Source organism: Myotis lucifugus, unplaced genomic scaffold, assembly GCF_000147115.1.
Source record: "Myotis lucifugus unplaced genomic scaffold, Myoluc2.0 scaffold_2, whole genome shotgun sequence".
Taxonomy (NCBI): domain Eukaryota; kingdom Metazoa; phylum Chordata; class Mammalia; order Chiroptera; family Vespertilionidae; genus Myotis; species Myotis lucifugus.
In genome coordinates, this window is record NW_005871050.1 from 30,750,812 (window position 1) to 30,771,570 (window position 20,759).

The 20,759-nt window shown below is 40.6% G+C and overlaps 1 protein-coding gene across 1 annotated transcript in view; it reads right to left on the minus strand.

Annotated features, from left to right (window-relative positions):
• Window positions 1-20,759, minus strand: part of IL1RAPL2 (interleukin 1 receptor accessory protein like 2) — a 610,196-nt gene that overhangs the window by 515,795 nt on the left and 73,642 nt on the right. Inside the window, 1 exon segment of the mRNA XM_023757470.1 lies at window positions 19,928-20,081. Coding sequence (XP_023613238.1) covers window positions 19,928-20,081 — 154 coding nt within the window.

Here is a 20,759-nt window from a genome sequence, read left to right on the forward strand (position 1 = left end):
CACAGCACATGGGGCTTTTTGCAAAGCCCGTGAAAGTTCCGGAAGTATGATCCATATTTGGGGGACAAAGAAACCAAAGGGTATAAAGAGAAAGCTTCCTCTATATTGGCTTACTCAGGATTTGGAAATAGGCTCCCCTGAGTCACGGTACTAGTACATCTGGAAATAAATTGTTTTTTTTTCCTGTATCTCCTGGTACTCCTGTGTATTTTTAGGTCACCTGGTAAACTCGGTAAAATAAAAATGGTTTCCCTGACAGAACATGCAGCCGAAGTTGCCCCCTTGAGGCACCACTGCACAAGAGCAGGTGAGTGAGTGAGGCCCTGATGATGGGAAGGTGAACCTCCAGTGATTTAATGGGTCCCAGTCCTCATTGGGCCTGGGCGACTGGGGCCCTGCTAGCACTCCAGTGGACTCCAAGGAGGACAGGAAAGCCCTTTTCTGGAACCATATATCTGACTGGTGAGTTTTCCCCCAGGGGACCAGTTCGAGTTCAGGCCTGCCTTTAGGGGCAAAAGAACTAGCTAATCATTACTTAGGCAAATTATTTGCCTTGGTTCAGGGACTTTCCATGGGTGAAAGTCAAAACTTGGACTAACTGGTGTGTGGATGTGAGTGTGAGAGCCTGCGTGAAGTGAAAGATACCTTGTGTTGTCCTGTGTCTCTGTTAACTGGAAGGGGATTACGCGGTTTAACTACAAACATGGGAAGTAGTTCCTGTAAACATGTATGCTAAGAATGTATGCTAAAAATTTTTAAGAAGGGCCCAGACCACTGCTTGCAATGCAGATGTCTCTCCACAAAATCAGGGGCCCCCAGCATATGGATGAGGATAGGAAACATGAGAGTGTTTGTTAATGTTTTATGTTTCTTTGTTGTTTAATTTGTTTAAATATGGGGCAAATCTAGTTTTGGGGGAAGTCCAGTGTGTGTGGTGAGACTGAACACCTTACAGAGATTGCAGGACATCCCAGAAGCTGCCAAGAATCCTTATTCTTGGGGACTTCTTGCTCTTCCTGTCAAGGTGTTAGCCCACTAGACACTCTTAGCTAGTGAGATTTCTGTCTATCTGTCTGTAATGTAATTTTGGTTTTCTAAATTTTAGTGACTTTAATTTTCTCTTCCCTGATTTATGATTTCACTGTGCTGGGTTAAAATTTTAAGATTCTAAGATTAATTTGAAAGTGCAAAATTTGTAAAGCTTGCAACCCAGGGAAGTTAAAACAAAGGCCAGCTAATTCCAAGCCTAACAGACCATTATCTTCCCCACCTGAGGCAAAGTGGGAGGGGAAAAGAAAAAAAAGGGGGGGGCATTTTACTCTGAGCAAAAGCTGAGGTTTCTGTTTCCAGGCCAGACAGAATGAGAAGCTGTACTTGCTGAACTTGGAAGGGTGGATAAATTTGCAAAACCCCACCCAGCATTACTTCCATTAAACATCAGTTGTCAGTGTTGGTATTAATGGGGTCAGGGACTGGGATGGGACCAGGATGGAACCAGAATGGGACCGGGACAGGAATGGAACAGGACTGGGACAGGAAGCGGGTGGCCTGCACCTGCTTGTGATGTCACAAACCCACGCAGGCCAGCCGAGGTGGAACTGAGGCTGTCTATGAAGCAGTTACAACTTTGTGGCTTCTGTGCCCTTGAGGGTAGAGCATCAAGGAAATGGGTGGGTGGTAGGCATGTCCTCCCAGGGTTTTCTCTAAGACATTCAAAGGATATTGTATCTGTGACATTACTAAAGTATAAAAAATTAATAGCCAAATTGAAAATAATTAATTCTGTAGTCAAGAACAAATCTTTTATGTTACAACTGGTTGAAGTTTTAATAATATTTAAATTGGGTATATTTGACAGATTTTCTGAATGTAATATTTCGGGAATTAAACTGAGAGACAGCTTTGTGACATCTCAAGGGCCCTGAGGTGACACAAAGATCTACTCTCTCCCTAGAAAGAAATATTTTTGAACTAAATTAGACCAATACAATATATTTGAAATTACATAAGAAAGTAAGCTATGCAAGCTGGGTTGGTTAACAAAAATCAATGCTTCCATGATAATGGGCAGTTCTTGCTTGGGGGTATATGACTCTGAGCCAGATTAGCATGTCCTTTCCTTGAACAGAAGGGCCAATCATGGTTATTGGTCAAGAAAATGCTTTAGGTAATACTTGGCTTTAAAATCTCAAAGTTAAAAAAATAAATAAATAAATAAATAAATAAATAAAATCTCAAAGTTGTTAAGATATAATAAATAGATGCAACTAAAATGAAGAATTTGGATAAAGCTTTTTCAGTAATAATTATAATCCTATCTAATAAAAGAGTAATATGCAAATTAGTCATCACTCCATGACAAAGATGGTGGCACCCACAGCCAATATGGAGGGAATATGCAAATTGACTGTCACTCCTTGACAAAGATGGCAGCTGGGGTGGAACACCTGCATCATTGCCATGGCGATGATGCAAGCGTCCCTCTGGGCCTGCTTTGTCACCGCTGCCACGGGGGCAGAGTATCAGAGACACAAGCCTGCAAGGGGGCCCGGCACCCAACAGCCCCAAGCCCCACAGCTGCAGCAGTGCTGGGACTGAAGGAGCAGAGACACAGTCTGCAAGGGGGCCTATCACCCAGCAGTCCCAAGCCCCTTGGCAGTGCTGGGGCTGCTGGGGATGAAGGAGGAGAGACACAAACCCCCAGGGGGGGCCAGCACCCAGCAGCCCCAAGCCCTGTGGTCGCACTGGGACTGGAGGAGAAGAGACACAGCCCGCAGGGGGGCCTGGCACCAAGCATCTCCAAGCCCTGCAGCCGCAGTGGCACTGGGGCCACTGGGGCTGGAGAAGCAGAGACACAAGCCTGCAAGGGGGCCCAGCACCCAGCAGCCCCAAGCCCCACGGCTGTGGCCACACTGGGGCTTCTGGGGCCACAGTGAAGACACAAATCCACAGGAAACCTGTGGAAAGGGAGATAATCTATCATAATTTTATCTCCCTTTCCACAAGATGAGAAAACTGACCCTGATTTATTTAGTGATATGGCCCACACCTTTCTACAAGCACAGGGTATGTTATGACCACTCCCAAGAAAGTCTGGTCAGAATACTGTCTACAGGGAATAAAGCTACTGTGGCAAATCATCTAAGAGAGGAAATAAGCTTTTGTTGGGTTTATTCTGAAGGTCGGAGAACATGCCAACCCAACATATGCCATGCTGTTATATTGATGATCTTGAGCTGCAGATGCTTGAAAATCAGCAAATGCAAGGAGAGGCTTTCACTGAAGTCTCCTGATCTGCCTAAAATTGGACCCCTCAAAGGAGCTTAAATGCCATAGGTCTCCTCTTTGGGAAAAGTGTCATCAGCCAACAAAGACTGACTCCTGTCACAGGTCAGGAGATTAGAAGTTGACATGACACCCAAACTTTGTTACAAACTATCTTCCCCCACCATCCACTCATCTTTCCTAAAGAGGCCAACATCTCCCATCCCCTTTCCCTAGGAAGAAGGTACAGTGGGGCTTTGACTTACAAGTGTCCCAACTAACGAGTTTTTTGAGATACCAGCTGTCTCTCGGCCGATTTTATGCATTGAGTTGACAGAGTAATTTGAGTTAACGAGCTCCTTAATGAGCTCGGTCTCGGAACTAATTAAACTCGTAAGTCAAGGCCCCACTGTATTTTAATCTGGATTCTAAGCCACCGTGGGGAGTTATTCATTTTTCTATACATGAGGTACACATGTTAATGAACTTTTGTTTTTCTCTTGGTAATCTGTCTTTCATTACAAGGGCCTCCACTAAGAACTCAGAAGGGTAGAGGAAAACTATTTTTCCTCCTTCATAATTCTACCTTGGGAAATCAAGTTCCAGGCTGAACAGTGAGGTTGGCTCAAGTGCCAAGCAGTCCCAGCTGAAGGGATGGAAGCTTCTAGGGGGAAATCAATGATATTGGCATCAAAGTAGGACAGAGGGCACACGCATGGTTACTGGTTGGAGTTTAAAGTGGTTCAACATTTTTGGAGGATAATTTGGCAAAATCGATAGAAATGTTCAAGGTACATCTAAGAGTCTTTTTCTAGGAATCTCATCTGCTGAGATAAAGCACGAGTGCATAAGCCCTGGTCAGAACCCAGGATGCTACTGCGGGCTCCCCTTCCATGGTAGGAAAACCTGCTAACAACCTGCTTTTTTAGGACAAGGTGGCATCTATACTAATAAAAGGGTAATATGCTAATTAGACTGAACATCTTCTGGACAAAGTCATGGTGGCGAGGCTTAGGCAGAGGCATTTAGAGGTGATCAGGCAGGCAGGGGAGAGCAGTTAGGGGGATCAGGCCGGCAGGGGGGAAGCAGCAGTTAGAGCCAGCAGTCCTAATGGGTCCCAGATGGAGAGGGTGCAGGCCGGGCTGAGGGACCCCCCCGCCTCCCATAGATGAATTTCATGCACCGGGCCTCTAGTATATTAATAATGAAAGTTCAGTAACTCAAGAGGAGACTGACTCTTCTCTGTTGGAGGATGGGGCCAGCCTGTAATAGAAAAAAAAAGCCTGAAATAGAACAAGGGCAGACAGAAATGAAATGCTATGGCTATCTGGGAAATGGAGCACCTGGCTGGCCCTGGTGTGCTTCCAACAGATGTAAGATTTCCAAACTTTGGAGCCCCAGTGGGACTCAGAAACTAAGTAAATCCTTCAATATTCAGCAAGGCAAAGAAGGGCCTTCTGAATTTTACCAACACTAAAAGATCAAATGAAAAAGTACTCTGGGACAGACCCTGAGGACCTGTTGGGCCAAGAAATATTAAATATTACATTTTACCACCAATAGTTGTCCTGACATCTTAATAAAATTGCAAAGTTAAATAACTGGAAGGATAGAAGTGCACAAAAGCTGTTAAAAGAGTCTCAGAAAAGCTATGTACATAAAAATAAGAAAGGCAAAAAGAGAAAACTAACATAATGTTCACAATTGTAGAACAAGTGGCCTAGGGAAGGGCTGGCCCAGAGGGCCAGAAACAGAAGCCACAGCAGTAACCTTAACATGTTATCTCTAAGGAAAAATCTGGCAGTTTAAATCCAAGTGGCTAGAGGCTCTCTCCTCCCCCTGCCTTTTCTCTAGCCTCATATGCCTATACATAATTTTCCAAAAGTTTTAATTAACTTAAAGCTTTGGAGCATTGCTGGGTTAGATGATAAATATCTAAATATTTTTTTTAAAAAAACTGAAACATTGATTGCTAGACATCTTTTAATTTGCCTGCTCTTAGTTTTTATTACAGAAGGTCTCTTATACTTTGTTGAAGGTATATTTTCTCGAAAGTAAAAGTGCATTTAAAGTATGTTCATAAATGTTAATCTAAGAAATTCTGGCTGTTTACTTTTTCATAATCATTGAAAATTAAGATTTCTAAGAGTAAATAATTCTAATACATTTTTTAAAAAAAGAAAAGTTCTGTACAAGTTGCTGAATGCATTACAGAAATATTATTAGAGTAGAAATACTTAATGGAAGGTCTGAGGCATGGTTATGCATTTTGAACGAAAAAGAAGGTGGTCTCTAAAGGTGATTATTTCTGAAAGTTTTAAAAATGTTTCTGAACATTGTAAGAATGTCTGTGGAAGTTATTAGAAGCTTATAAAAAGAAATGTTAAAATGAAATTGATTAAATGATACAGGCCAGTAAGCCAGTACAAGCAGAACAGGGAAACTGAAATAGTAAAATAGCAATCTGGAGCCATCTAGAAAACTCTAGGCCATAATGAGTAGGAGGGCTGCTGAGATCGTCCTTGAAGCCTAGGCTGTGGGCCCAGGTGGAGCCGCTGCAGGTGAGGAATTCAGCTAACCCAGCAGATACTGCAGGCAGGCCTGACGGCAGCTGGATAGCTTGGCTTCCCTGCCCTATGGGGCACATTGAGATTCAATCATGAAATTCTGGCAAAGGCAGTCAGTTACCATTCTTGTGGTGTTTATACAAACAATCAGGCCAAATTGAATGCAATACATAAGTTGGTCTTAATTTGGCTCTTTAATAAGCATAAGGGTGATTTCAAGGAGAAAAAATTCTATTTAAATAGGAGTTATTAGAACTGAAATGTTTTCTTTCCCTTCCACTAGTCCATTTGTTATAACTCTTGCTGTTCTAGTTGCTCAATAATACTAAATTTTATAATACAGTTTGTCTCCCCCAGGTCACAAGACCACCTCCTTCCACGCCCAGGCCTCATCATCCCTCTGACAGACAGAAAGAATCTCTTGGCTCTGAAATAAAACTCCATCCCTCTTCAGCATAGAAGTAGCCAGAGGAGCCAACCGACACCCACTTTCCCTGAAAGAATTCAGATCCAGGATCCTTGAGGGAATGTGTTAGGCAGTGAGATAGACATGAGCAGAGCAAGGACAATGGGCCAACTGGAGAAGAAATAGATGGGACCCTGAGATGTGCTTCTCACCACTCCAATTGCTCTGAAGCTGAAAATGAAGAAACCTGTGTAGACTCCCTCTCCCTTCCTCTAAGAAAGCCAACAGGTTTTAGAACAGCTAATAGAATCAGTAAGCCCTGAAGCCCCAGATCTCTGGACTGCCATTATAATCACTTGGGTGATGAAAATGAAAAAGACTGGAGCTGCTGAATACCCTACTTCCTAGCTTTGAGTCTTCTATTGAATCTCCAAGGCTGAAATCAGCTTGAGGATCAAGGGAGGGGGGAATAATGAGGAAATTAAGACATTGGAGGGGTGCTAGCAGCCTGACTCTGTATCCCTAATGTACATTCCTGTTAGCCTATAGTTTAGTCACTGCCCCTTCCTTAATTATCTGGTCTTGCAAGACCTATTTATCTGAATACTCCCATTTTACAGAGGCCATAAACCATGAACAATACACAACCCCCAGAGGGGGTTGTTAGTGCTGGCCAGGCCTTTAGGTGTGATCTCACAGCCCCCATCCCAACACACAGGGCTTTTTGCAAAGCGTGTGAAAGTTCCAGATGTATGATCCATATTTGGGGGACAAAGAAACCAAAGGGTATAAAGAGAAAGCTTCCTCCATATTGGCTTACTCAGGATTTGGAAATAGGCTCCCCTGAGTCACAGTACTAGTACACCTGGAAATAAATTGTTTTTTTCCTGCATCTCTGGGTACTCCTTTGTATTTTTTGGTCGTCAGGTAAATTTTGTAACACTGGGAAGAGGGAAACATATTTTCACAGAAGATAGAGTAATGTTGCAAGATGCGGGGAGAGGAAGAAGGGGGCACTACATGGGCTTTGGAATTTGAAGCTTATACTATGTAGCAGAGTGACCAATGAGGACAGCATGGGGGTCCTAAATAAAGGAAGAGTCCAATTAGAAAGGGACATGTTCTTTAATAAAAAAAATGTAAAGAACTGCAGCCTTTATAAACCCAGAGACGAAGAATCTGCACCCTGAACCCCACATATCAATTTTATGTAGTTGTTGATTTAGAGATCACTTTTCTTGTATTACCACTATTTAATCAAAATCTCCACTTCTGTTTACTCCTCAACTTTCCACCATATTCCTATGTTCTACTGTTTTCCCTAAACGCATTCTCACCCCAATATCTCAGCATTAACAGTAGAGACACAAAAGAACAAAGACCCAATGCCACAAAAAGCATCTTTTCAAACTTGATGTGAAATTGTTTCCTCTGTGTGTAAATAACTGTCATTCTCCAGAACAGAGGAAATTATTCTAATAAACTATGCAGTCTAAATGACACCTGCAACAATGCACTACCAGTTAGTTTTAGCTTTGTAAAGTGAAATTAAAAGCACTGAATGCCCATCCTGTGTAGCTCAGTGGTTAAGCGTCGACCTATGAACCAGTAGGTAATGGTTTGATTCCCAGGTCAGGACACAAGCCCGGGTTTCAGGCCACATCCCCACTAGGGGATGTGCAGGAGATAGCCAATCAATGATTCTCTCTCACCATTGATGTTTCTATCACTCCCTCTCCTTTTCTCTCTGAACTCAATAAAAATACATGTTTAAACTATGCATTTGAGTATCTTCACCAAAGACTGATACAAATTCCACTTTGCAGTTTTATCAAGTTTTGCATATACACATTGCTTTGTTACTATTGCTTTATAGTAACCTAGCAGCAAATCTTTGAGTCATATCCATAGTATAAATCTTTTTTTTCAGCCATTGTGTTCAGACACCAATGGGTTAAAAGATTATTCCAAATGTTTGAAAAGTCCCAAAGCAAGAAATTCTACAGCTCTCAATAGCCAGGAGAAGGGGTATTATTTGCATATTCACCTGAGGACAAGTTAGTGTGTTTTTTCTAAATAGATAATGTGCATTTCTTAAAAGGTGCATAAAATCATGCATTGTGAATGATTTTCCAGGTGAATGGTGAATTATCTTCCAAAAACAGGTAATTAGTGCTGGCTTCCTGCTTGTGATAGAAGCCTCCATAAAGTATGTCTGCCTTGAGCTTCTCAAGGCAGATGGTCTCTTTTAATCTAAGAAGCCTCTAATTAGTTTGCCAACCCTCTCTCACTCCTCTTCTTCTTCCATTATCACCTGTTCTACATTCTCACCATCTTATGACTAACCGTCCCTTTGCACTTTATCACTTTAACTAACTCTCTGCACAAAACACAATGTGAGAATAAAAGAAAAAGCGTCTGTAAAACAGCAAGTAGTCACCTAAAATATGCTGTGGAAAATAAAATTGTTATCTGTTGGCATCTTTGCCAAATGACCTGAACATACTATTGCACATGACTATTTTTGGTTAAACCCCTCCATACTTATCTGCAGCCTTCAACGGAATAAAAAGAAATTTCTACAATAACAGCACACAGGTCTACTATGATTAATATATTAAAAGTATTCTAGGAAAGTTGCACTTAAATCAAACCTGGTTTTAATGTAGTAGGAAAGCTGGATACTTAAAAGTAATTTTATGACAAATTCTTTTATATGGGAAAAGTAATTTCATAAAGACAGTGATTGTCTTCTAATACAGTCTTGAATATCTGTATCTTTTAATAACTGATTTATTTAAATCAAGTGGCACTGATACAATTTAAGGGAACACTTGTTTTATTGAAGAAATATTTCTCAGATTTGTAAATTTAAAAAGAACAGTCATAACATAACCTTTTAAAACTCTAATAAATCTTTTAAAAGTTGCATACTCAATAAAGTATTAAAGAACCTCTAATCTACATAATTTTATAAATAATAAATCCCACTAATTTCATATTAAAACTCTTATCCCATGCTTGAATATTGCTAAACTCAAAACAAATATGAGTATGTTAATCTTTAAATAACCCCAGCCTTATATTTTGAACCAGGAGAAGAAAATCTCTTAATTGCTGTTTAATACTAAGCATACAAAGCACAGTGAAACTTAGAAAATGTTGCAAATAAAAATAAACTTTCACAGAAACACCTCTTTAACTTCTATACTAAGAAGTCACTTGGTTTCTACCTCTAGCAAAATATTTGAACTTGTTGACAAAAAAGGGGTCGCATACTAAATCTGACAAGCTCAGGGAAGGCCTGCATGGCAAGACTTGCAAACTGAGACATAAAGTAACCACATAGGATGATGTGAAATTAAAACTTCCTAATTAAAGGAAGTCATGTCAGGTAGTCATGTCCTAGACCAGTATCTTCTTTGACAGAGGTCATTCTTTACCTTAAATGAGTCTGTCCATTGTATTTTTGCATCTACAATAACATGCCTTTGGAATGTCAGAATGATCCCTTTCTCCAGACCCTCAGGGCATAATCTCCCACCAGAGCAGAGACCACAAAACCCCTCATAATTATGTTTTTCTCCCACATACAATCAATATATGTGCAGCAAATGTTAACTGTTAAATATTCTATATGCACCAATGTAAGAGAAGTATGTGTCAGAAACCCACCTCAGAAAAAAAGACATACACAGACTGATGGTGAAGGGATAGAAAAAGGTTTTTCAGGTGAATGGAAATGAAAAAAAAAGCTGGGGTAGCAATACTTATATCTGACAAATTAGATCTCAAAGTGAGGACATAACAAGAGATAAGGAAGGCCACTTCATAATACTACAGGGAGCAATTCAACAAGAAGAAATAACTCTGGTAAACATATATGCACCAAATACAGGAGCTCCCAAATACATAAAAAAAAACTTCTGGAGGATATCAAGGGTAGATTGACAGCAATACAATCATAGTAGGGGTCCTTAATACCCAACTATCACCATTGGACAAATCCTCTAAACAAAAAATCACCAAAGAAACATCAATCCTAAATTACTCACTAGATCAGATGGACTTAATTGACATCTTCAGAACATTTCACCCCAAAGCCACAGAATATACATTCTTCTCAAGTGCACATGGGTCATTTTCAAAGATAGACCATATATTGGGTCACAGGCAAAGTCACTTCAAATTCAAGAAGATGGAAATCATATCAAGCATCTTCTCAGATCACAATGGCATAAAACTAGAAATCAACTTCAATAAAAAAATAAAATAATCAAACACCTGGAGCCTAAATAGCATGCTATTAAACAATGACTGGATTACCAAAGAGATCAAAGAAGAAATAAAAAACATCATGGCAATAAACGACAATGAAAACACAATGACCCAAAATCTATGGGACACAGCGAAAGCAGTATTGAGAGGGAAGTTCATAGCTCTACAAGCCTACTGCAAAAGCAAGAAACAATGGTAATAAATTACCTAACCCTACAACTCAAAGAGAGCAACAAGAAAAGCCCAGTGTAAGCAGAAGGAAGGAAATAATAAAGATCAGAGCGGAGATAAATGACATTAGGCCAAAAAAAACAATACAAAAGATCAACAAAACCAAGAGCTGGTTCTTTGAAAGGACAAACAAGATTGATGAACCTCTAGCCAGGCTCACCAAGAAGAAAAGAGAAAGGACTCAAATAAACAAAATCAGAAATGAAAGAGGAGAAATAACAACAGACCCCACAGACATACAAAGGATTGTTAAAAAATACTATGAACAACTCTATTCCAACAAACTGGACAACCTGGAAGAAATGGATATATTCCTAGAAAAATACAACCTTCCAAAACTCAATCAGGAAGAATCTAAAAATAACAATAGGCCAATAACTATAGAAGAAATTGAAGCAGTAATCAAAAAGCTTCCAGCAAACAAAAGCCCGGGGACAGACGGCTTCACAGGGGAGTTTTACCAAACATTCAAGGAAGAACTAAAACCTATCCTCCTCAGAATATTCCAAAAAATTGAAGAGGAAGTAACACTTCCAAGCTCATTCTATGAAGTCAGCATCACCCTAATACCAAAACCAGATAAAGACAACACAATGAAAGAGAATTACAGGCCAATATCCCCCATAAACATAGATGCCAAAATCCTCAACAAAATTCTAGCAAATCGGATCCAGCAGTACATCAGAAAGATCATACACCATGACCAAGTAGGATTTATCCCAGGGATGCAAAGATTTTACAATATCCATAAATCAATAAACGTGATACATCACATAAACAAATTGAGAGACAAAAACCACATATCAATTGATGCAGAAAAAGCATTTGACAAAATACAACACTCATTTTTTAAAAAAACTCTCAGCAAGGTGGGAATAGAAAGATCATACCTCAACATAAAAAAAGACATATATGACAAACCCACAGCCAACATCATAATCAATGGGCAAAACCTCAAACCATTTCCCCTAAGAACAGGAACAAGACAGGGATGCCCACTCTCACTACTCCTGTTCAACATAGTACTGGAAGTACTAGCCATTGCGATCAGACAAGAAGAAGAAATAAAAGGCATCCAAATTGGAAAAGAAGAACTAAAAACTGTCCTTATTCACAGATGCCATGATACTGTACATAAAAAACCCTAAAGACTCCATTAAAAAACTATTTGACTTAATAAATGAATTCGGTAATGTAGCAGGATACAAAATTAACACCAAGAAATCTATGGCATTTCTATACACCAATAGTGAACTTACAGAAAGAGAAACTAAAAAAGCAATCCCATTTACCATCACACCAAAAAAATTAAGATACCTAGCAATAAACTTAACTAAAGAGGCAAAAGACCTCTACCCAGAAAATACAGGACACTGAGAAAAGAGATAGAGGAAGACATAAACAGATGGAAGAACATACCATGCTCATGGATTGGTAGAATCAAAATCATTAAAATGTCCATACTACCCAAAGCAATCTATAGATTCAATGCACTCCCCATTAAAATACCAACGGCATACTTCACAGACCTAGAAAGAACTCTCTAAAAATTCATCTGGAATAAAAAAAGACCCCGAATTGCCACAGCAATCCTGAGAAAGAAGAACAAAGTAGGAGGAATCTCAATACCAGATTTCAAACTGTATTACTAAGCCACTGTTCTCAAAACAGTCTGGTACTGGCACAAGAACAGACATATAGAGCAATGGAATAGAATAGAGAACCCAGATATCGAACCAAACCACTATGCTCAATTAATATTTGACAAAGGAGGCATGAACATACAATGGAATCAAGACAGTCTCTTCAATAAATGGTGTTGGAAAAATTAGACAGATACATGCAAAAAAATGAAACTAGATCACCAACTTACACCATCCACAAAAATAAACTCAAAATGGATAAAGGACTTAAACATAAGACAGGAAACCATAAAAATACTAGAGGAATCCACAGGCAGCGAAAGCTCAGACATATGCCGATGCAATTTCTTCACTGATACCACTCCTAGGGCAATGGAAACTAAAGAGAAAATAAACAAATTTGACTACTTCAAAATAAAAAGCTTTTGCACAGCAAAAGAAACCATCAATGGAACAAGAAAGCCCACTGTATGGGAGAACATATTTTCAAATGTTATCACTGATAAAGGTTTAATCTCCTACATTTATAGGGAACTCATACAACTTAAAAGGAAGATAAATGATCCAATAAAAAAAAATGAGCAAGGGACCTAAATAGATACTTTTTGAAAGAAGATGGAAGGAAGGCTAAGAGACATATGAAAACATGCTCAAAGTCACTAATTATCGGAGAGATGCAAATCAAAAAGACAATTCGGTACCATCTCACACCTGTCAGAATGGCTATCATCAACAAATCAACAAAGGACAAGTGCTGTCGAGGATGCAGAGAAAAAGGAACCCTCGTGTACTGCTGGGGGGAATGCAGACTGGTGCAGCCACTGTGGAGAACAGTATGGAGTTTCCTCAAAAAACTTAAAATGGATCTCCCATTTGACCCAGTAATCCCACTTCTAAGAATATATCCCAAGAAACTAGAAACACCAGTCAGAAAGGATATATGCACCCCTATGTACCTAGCAGCACAATTCACCGTAGCTAAGATTTGTAAACAGCCTAAATGCCCATCAGCAGATGAGTGGATTAGAAAACTATGTTACATCTACACAATGGAATACTACGCTGCTATAAAAAATAAGGAATTCTTACTATTTGCAACAGCATGGATGGAACTGGAGTGCATTATGCTAAGTGAAATAAGCCAGGCAATGAAAGAAAATACCATATGATCTCACTCATTTATGGAAAATAAAGAACATTATAACCTGATGAAGAAAAAGATAGATACAGAGGCAGTAAAGCGTCGAACAGACTGTCAAATTACAGTGGGAAGGCTGTGCAGTGTTGGGGGAGGGGGGGAAGAGATCAACCGAAGGACTTGTATGCATGCATATAAACACAACCAATGGACACAAGACACTGGGTGGGTGGTTGAGGGCACGAGACAGTGGGTAGGGGAGGCTGGGGAAAGGGCAATGGGGAAAAAAAAGGAGAGGTATGTACTACTATGTGTAATACTTTAAGCAATAAAAAATAAAAATAAAAAAAGAAGTATGTGTCCATCTGTTTTACTTTTTATCTAGTCTCTGAGATTTCCCAATTTTGCTTTCCCTAATACACCACCAATGGATTTCAGGTAACCACCTTATATCTTATGCTTTGATTCTAATGTTTAAAATATGGTGCAAAACTGCCATTTTCTGGCGTAATTTTCTCAATCCATTGAAATTTTGCTTCCTGGCAATTATTGTCAGTTTGGCTCAAATAAACTGATAAAAATTCTAACACCAATAGTGAACTTACAGAAAGAGAGATTTTTAAAAAATCCCACTTTCCATTGCAAAAAAATTAAGATACTTAGGAAAAAACTTAACTAAGGATTAAAAGACTTATACTCAAAAAACTACAGGGCACTGAAAAAAGAGATAGAGGAAGACATAAGCAGATAGAAGAACATACCATATTGATGGATTGGTAGAATCAACATCATTTAAATGTCCATACTACCCAAAGCAATCTATAGATTAAATGCACTCCCCATTAAAATACCTATGTCATAATTCACAGACCTAGAAAAAACTGTCCAAAAATTAATCTGGAATAAACAAAGATCCTGAATTGCCACAGCAATCCTGAGAAAGAAGAACAAAGTAGGAGGAATCTCAATACCATATATCAAGCTATACTACAAAGCCACTGTTCTCAAAACTGCCTGGTACTGGCACAAGAACAGACATATAGACCAATGGAATAGAATAGAGAACCCAGAAATTGACCCAAACCACTCTGATCAATTAATATTTGACAAAGTAGGCAAGAGCATAAAATGGAGTCAATACAGTCACTTCAATAAATGGTGTTGGGAAAATTGAACAGATACATGCAAAAAAATGAAACTAGACTACCAACTTACATCATACACAAAAATAAACTCAAAATGGATAAAGAACTTAAATGTAAAACAGGAAACCATAAATATCTTAGAGAAATCCACAGGCAGCAAAATCTCAGACATATTGCCAAAGCAATATCTTCATGAATACAGCTCCTGGGGCAATAGAAACTAAAGAGAAAAAAAATGGGACTACATGAAAATAAAAAGCTTGTGCAGAGCAAAAGAAACCATCAACAAAACAAGAAAGCCCATTGCATAGGAGAATATATTTGCCAATGTTACCTCCCATAAGGGTTTAATCTCCAATATTTACAGGGAATTCATAAAACTTAACAAAATGAAGATAATCCAATAAAAAAATGGGCAACAAACCTAAATAGATACTTTTAATTTTTTATTTTTTAAATTTATTTATTGATTAAGGTACTACATATGTGTCCTTATCCCCCCCATTCATGCCCTCACCCCACTGTTGTCTGTGTCCCTTGGTTAGGCTTATATGCATGCATACAAGTCCATTGGTTGATCTCTCCCCTTTACCCCCACCCTTGCTTACCTTCCCTCTGAGGTTTGAGCATCTGATGGATGCTGCTCTGTCTCTTGATCTATTTTTGCTCATCAGTTTATGTTGTTAAGTATATTCCATAAGTGAATGAAATCATGTGATATTTATCTTTCTCTGACTAGCTTATTTCACTTAGCATAATGCTCTCCAGTTCCATCCATGCTGTTGCAAATGGTAAGAATTTCTTCTTTTTTGAAAGAGGACATACAGAATGCCAAGAGACATATGAAAATATGCTCAAAGTCACTAATCATCTGAGAGATGCAAATCAAAATGACAATGAGGTACCATCTCACACCTGTCAGAATGGCTATCATCAACAAATCAGCAAAGGAGAAGTGCTGGCGAGGATGTGGAGAAAAAGGAATCCTCTTGTGCTGCTGGTGGGAATGCAGACTGGTGCAGTCACTGTGGAGAACAGTATGGAGTTTCCTCAAAAAAACTAAAAATGGAACTCCCATTTGACCCAATGATCCCACTTCTAGGAATATATCCCAAGAAACTAGAAACACCAATCAGAAAGGATATGTGCACCCTTATGTTCCTAGCAGCACAGTTTACAATAGCTAAGATTTGGAAACAGCCTAACTTCCCATCAGCAGATGAGTGAATTAGAAAACCGTGGTATAGCTACACAATAGAATACTACATTGCTATAAAAATGAAGGAACTCCTACCATTTGCAACAGCATGGATGGAGCTGGAGAGCATTATGCTAAGCGAAATAAGCCAGTCAGAGAAAGATACATAAATATCACATGATCTCACTCATTTGTGGAATATAATGAACAACATAAACTGATGAACAAAAACAGATCCAGAGACAGAGAAGCATCCATCAGACCATCAAACCTTAGCAGCGGTTCTCAATCTGTGGGTCGCGACCCCTTTGGGAGTCAATGACCCTTTCACAGGGGTCGCCTAAGACCATCAGAAAACACATATATAATTACATATTATTTTTGTGATTAATCACTATGCTTTAATTATGTTCAATTTGTAACAATGAAAATACATCCTGCATATAAGATATTTACATTATGATTCATAACAGTAGCAACATTATAGTTATGAAGTAGCAACAAAAACAATTTTATGGTTGGGGGTCACCACAACATGAGGAACTATATTAAAGGGTCACGGCATTAGGAAGGTTGAGAACCACTGCTCTAGGTGGAACTAAAGGAAAAGGGTTGAGATAACCCAGGCTAAAGATAAGAGTTGAGATAACTCAACACAGGAGAAAAAAAATGAGTTAATGCTTGGAGAAATATATAAAGTTGATGTCTTCTTATATCATTGATCCAAGATCATTTTAAATTACTTTTTAACACATAATAAATACTCAGTTATTCTCCATTTAAATGGTAAATGAACACATGGCTATTTTAGTGTTAAGGTTGCTTTATACACATACTCCAGTAACCAGTTTCCCTCGGTGACTAAGAATCTGTATTTTCATAATAGCTCTTAGGAACTTGGATGAAACAATTTGGAACCTATGAAAATTAGTTTTCAGGGGAGTGTGTGTGTGTGTGTGTGTGTGTGTGTGTGTGTGTTGTGTGTGTTTGGACTAACAGATGTACTAAGGAATTAAACCTATGACTTTGACTTATTGAGCACCATTTTCTCAGCTAGTCTTTCTCAAAGCATGTTCCTTGGAAGGCATGCAACAGAATCACCTGGACAAAAAGGAAAATTCCCAGTTGATGTACTGAATTAGAATCTGAGTGAGAGATTTGGGAATTTGTATCTAAAGAACCTTATCCCCAACATGGCAGCAGGCAGGATGGAATAGTGAGAGTGTGAGTGACAGAGTGTGCAGACGTGCATGTGTGTGTGTGTGTGTGTGTGTGTGTGTGTGTGTGTGTGTGACAGTCTTATTATGCAGGAATCTTGGAGGTAGACGGGGTTAGGGCTTTCCTGGCCAAGAAGCCCCTACTACTACCACAGCCATTCCTGGGCCTCAGAGACCATGCCATCTTGAAGAATTTACAAGGTCTTCCTTTGGTGTAGGCTGCATGGAGTGACAGCAGCTAGAAGCCAAGCCTCGTCAGCATCCAGATTAGCCAAAGCCCAGGCCCAAACCCACGTGCACCCCAACATTGACCCTATGTGTGTGCGAGGATGTGTGGGCCCCAAGGACACAACCCAGAACCTACACCAACAGCGGACACCTTCAGGACTGCACCTCTAAGCAAACACTGGCAGACTCTGGGCATCTGCACTGACACCTGTAGGAACCCACATGCCTGCAGGGGACACCAGTGCAACCCTGCACACCTGCAGCTGACACATATAGGACTGCATGTGCCTGCAGAGGACACCAGCATGACCCTAAGCACTATCATCACAAGGAGCCACTGCTACCAACACAAGCTACTCCCAGGGTGCATCTGCAGCTTGGAGACTGTGCCATCTTGATGAGTTTCCAAGATCCTCCTTGGGAAGAGGTTGTAGGGAGCAGCAGCCGCTAGGTGCCAAGACTCACCACTACCTGGACTCACCGTGAATCTGGGGCCGAACCCATGCGCACCCCACCCCAGACCCTGTATTCCCACTAAGGTCACTACCCAGACCTCACTCCCCTGTAGTGGACACTAGTAGGACTTCTGCACACCTGGCACACGCCCAGACTGACCCTGTGCATCCACCGCAACTACCACTGACCCGACAGGACTCTCACCCCTTCTGTGTACTCACCTACTGCCACTTAAAGGCAAGAGCCGTCCTATAGGCAAGCTACTCAGCTTCACCACCAGGGCTAGGGGGCAGGAATTGTGCTGAAGGCCGGGGAAATGGAAGTATCCTCCCCTGCCCTGGATCTACTAGAACTGAGGACCTGAGGAGACTGAAGTGATTGCACATCTGTGAGTAAGATGGGAGGGCCTAGGACTGTGAGAGGTGGCCCCAAGGGCATTGGCTGTGGAGACTGTGGAGTGGGTGCAGCAGTGGAAGCCTGGGGCTGAAGTCTCTGAATAGAGTAGTGCTAGCACCCTGCCATAGTGCAGCCTGGGAAGCTGCTGACCAGTGGGAAGGGCCATGCAGTGGAACTCAGGGCTAGCCTACATTGGAGGGGTCTGAAAGACACACCCAACATTGAATCTGGGAGACCCTCTATTTCTTGGAGGAACTCATGCTGGTGAGCACAAAGGGGACCGTATAGTGGATCCAGGAAGGAGGATCAGCCCTGCCCACCTTAGAACTCAGGGGAGGTGTCCTCTTTCCCACCAGCAAGACAGTTGCTTCTGACCCGACCTGCAGCAACCTGAGGCAAGGAGGATCAGCCGAAAGCAGGAAATGTGTGCCCCTACGGGTGGTAGAGAGGAGGTGCCAGCAAACCAGGCAGAGCTGAGGCATTAGAAGGAGAGAAAGGGTCTACCCTCGCCTTCCTACAAGCTACTGGCACCAACCCCAACATGAGTCTGATCAAACCATTCCAGCCAAGACCAGGATACCCCCCACAGAGACCATCTCCATGGGGGAAGGAAGAATAGCTCAGAACAGGGACAATCAAAACATAAAACTCAAGGCAGACACACACACACACACACACACACACACACACACACACACACACACTTCTAAAATATATAAGAGGAAATTAATCAAGATTGTTTGAGTAAAACAGCAGGTGGACTTTTTGTCATACACTGTCTTAGGATTCATCAAATTCTTTGTCAGGGATAACATTCATGGTATCAAGTTCAGTCCTATGTGTTTGAAAATTACTTTCTAATATTCTTCACCAGGTAAAAATATCCAGAGTTTCTCTCTTCCACTCCTATGTGTAGAATTGCTAGTCTACACTTCAATTTTACTTCTGATTTAAAACATATGCATGTATGCCATTATTTTGGAATTGCTTCATTTAACAATCTCACAATAACATCACTCATTTATAAGCAAATTTGTATGAGCTTTATTTGAGATATAGTCTAAGATTTCATTCCAAAAGTCCACCAGAACCTCATTCTGAGGTAGCCTTTCCACAAGGCAATTTTACATATGGGTTAAGTCAGCATTCTAGAGTGGTTACAGTATATCTTTTCTGAGGTGTTTAGTAACAATCAACGATATTTTGAAGAGTTAAGATTCTAATATATAAAAGCCTTAGCGACCGTTATGACCAGTTGACCAAACGACCCATTGACAGGTCAGTATGATGTGCACTGACCACCAGGGGGCAGACACCCAACGCAGGAGCTGCCCCCTGTTGGTCAGTGTGCTCCCACAGCCAACCTCCTGTGGTTGGACAACCTCCTGCGGTCCTTTCCCCTGGCTGGCTGACCCCAATCGGCCCTGATCGGAACTGGGCAAGGTGGCCACAATTGGCCCAGATCGCCAGCCAGGCTGAGGGAACTCACCCGTGCACAAATTCGTGCACCATGCCTCTAGTCTGTCCTAAAGGCAGATAATAGATAAACAGCAATTGGGCCTTTGTTCCCTAGATTAAGTGTTCATATCCTGCATATAAGTTATCAGTAAAACTTTTTAATAGTGAGTTTCTCAACTATATGATTCACAGCCAATTCTAAGTTCACAGCAAGTTAGCTTTTTGTAGAAAATTCCAATTTCTCCCCATAACAAATTATATTTAATTCTCACTTGCCATAATTTTGAAGAACCAATTCCTACCTGTAACTTTCAATTCAGTTGTTCGTCTTACAAGTTTTCCTTCATATTTAAGTTCACAAGTGTAATTTCCTCCATCTTCTTCTTGAACTTCCTGGATTAGAAGAGCATTTCCTTTCTGTATTATTATGCTTCTCCACATTTTTGGCTTGCATTCCTGTAGAGAAAATGTTTTCAAGTAAGAGGAAAAAAAAGTCACATCATTAAGTCTTAGTACTGACAAGTTTGTATTTTCACTTTTTGTACTTTTCTCTTTAGTTTTCAAAATATGTAACTAAACAGTTAAGTCAATGACCAGAAAACATCACAATGTGTCCAATTCCCATATTACAACTATCACTCTAAGAGCCATTTTAAAGGTCTGATCCCAAGAGCAAAACATTTCATTCTGCTCAAATATAAAAATAATAAAGCTCCCCAAGTGCAAAAATTGTATAGCAGAACCTCAAAAGTCACTAAATGTCATCATAATGCCTTGATTCTTTCTATTTTATAGGGATACTAGAGACCCAGTGGCACGAAATTCATGCATGGGGGGATATCCCTCTGCCCGGTGTGCCCCCTCTCCAATCTAGGACCCCTCCAGGGGATCAGGCCTAAACCAACAGTCTGACATTCCTCTCACAAATCTGGGAACTGCTGGCTCCTAACCGCTTCTCCTGCCTGTCTGCCTGCCTGATTGCCCCTAAACTGCTTTCTTCCTGCCAGCCTGGTCAACCCTTAACTACTCCCCCTGCCAAGCCTGATGGCCCCCAACTGCCCTCCCCTGCTGGGCCTGATGGCCCCCAACTGCCCTCCCCTGCCAGCCATCTTGTGGTGGCCATCTTGTGATGAC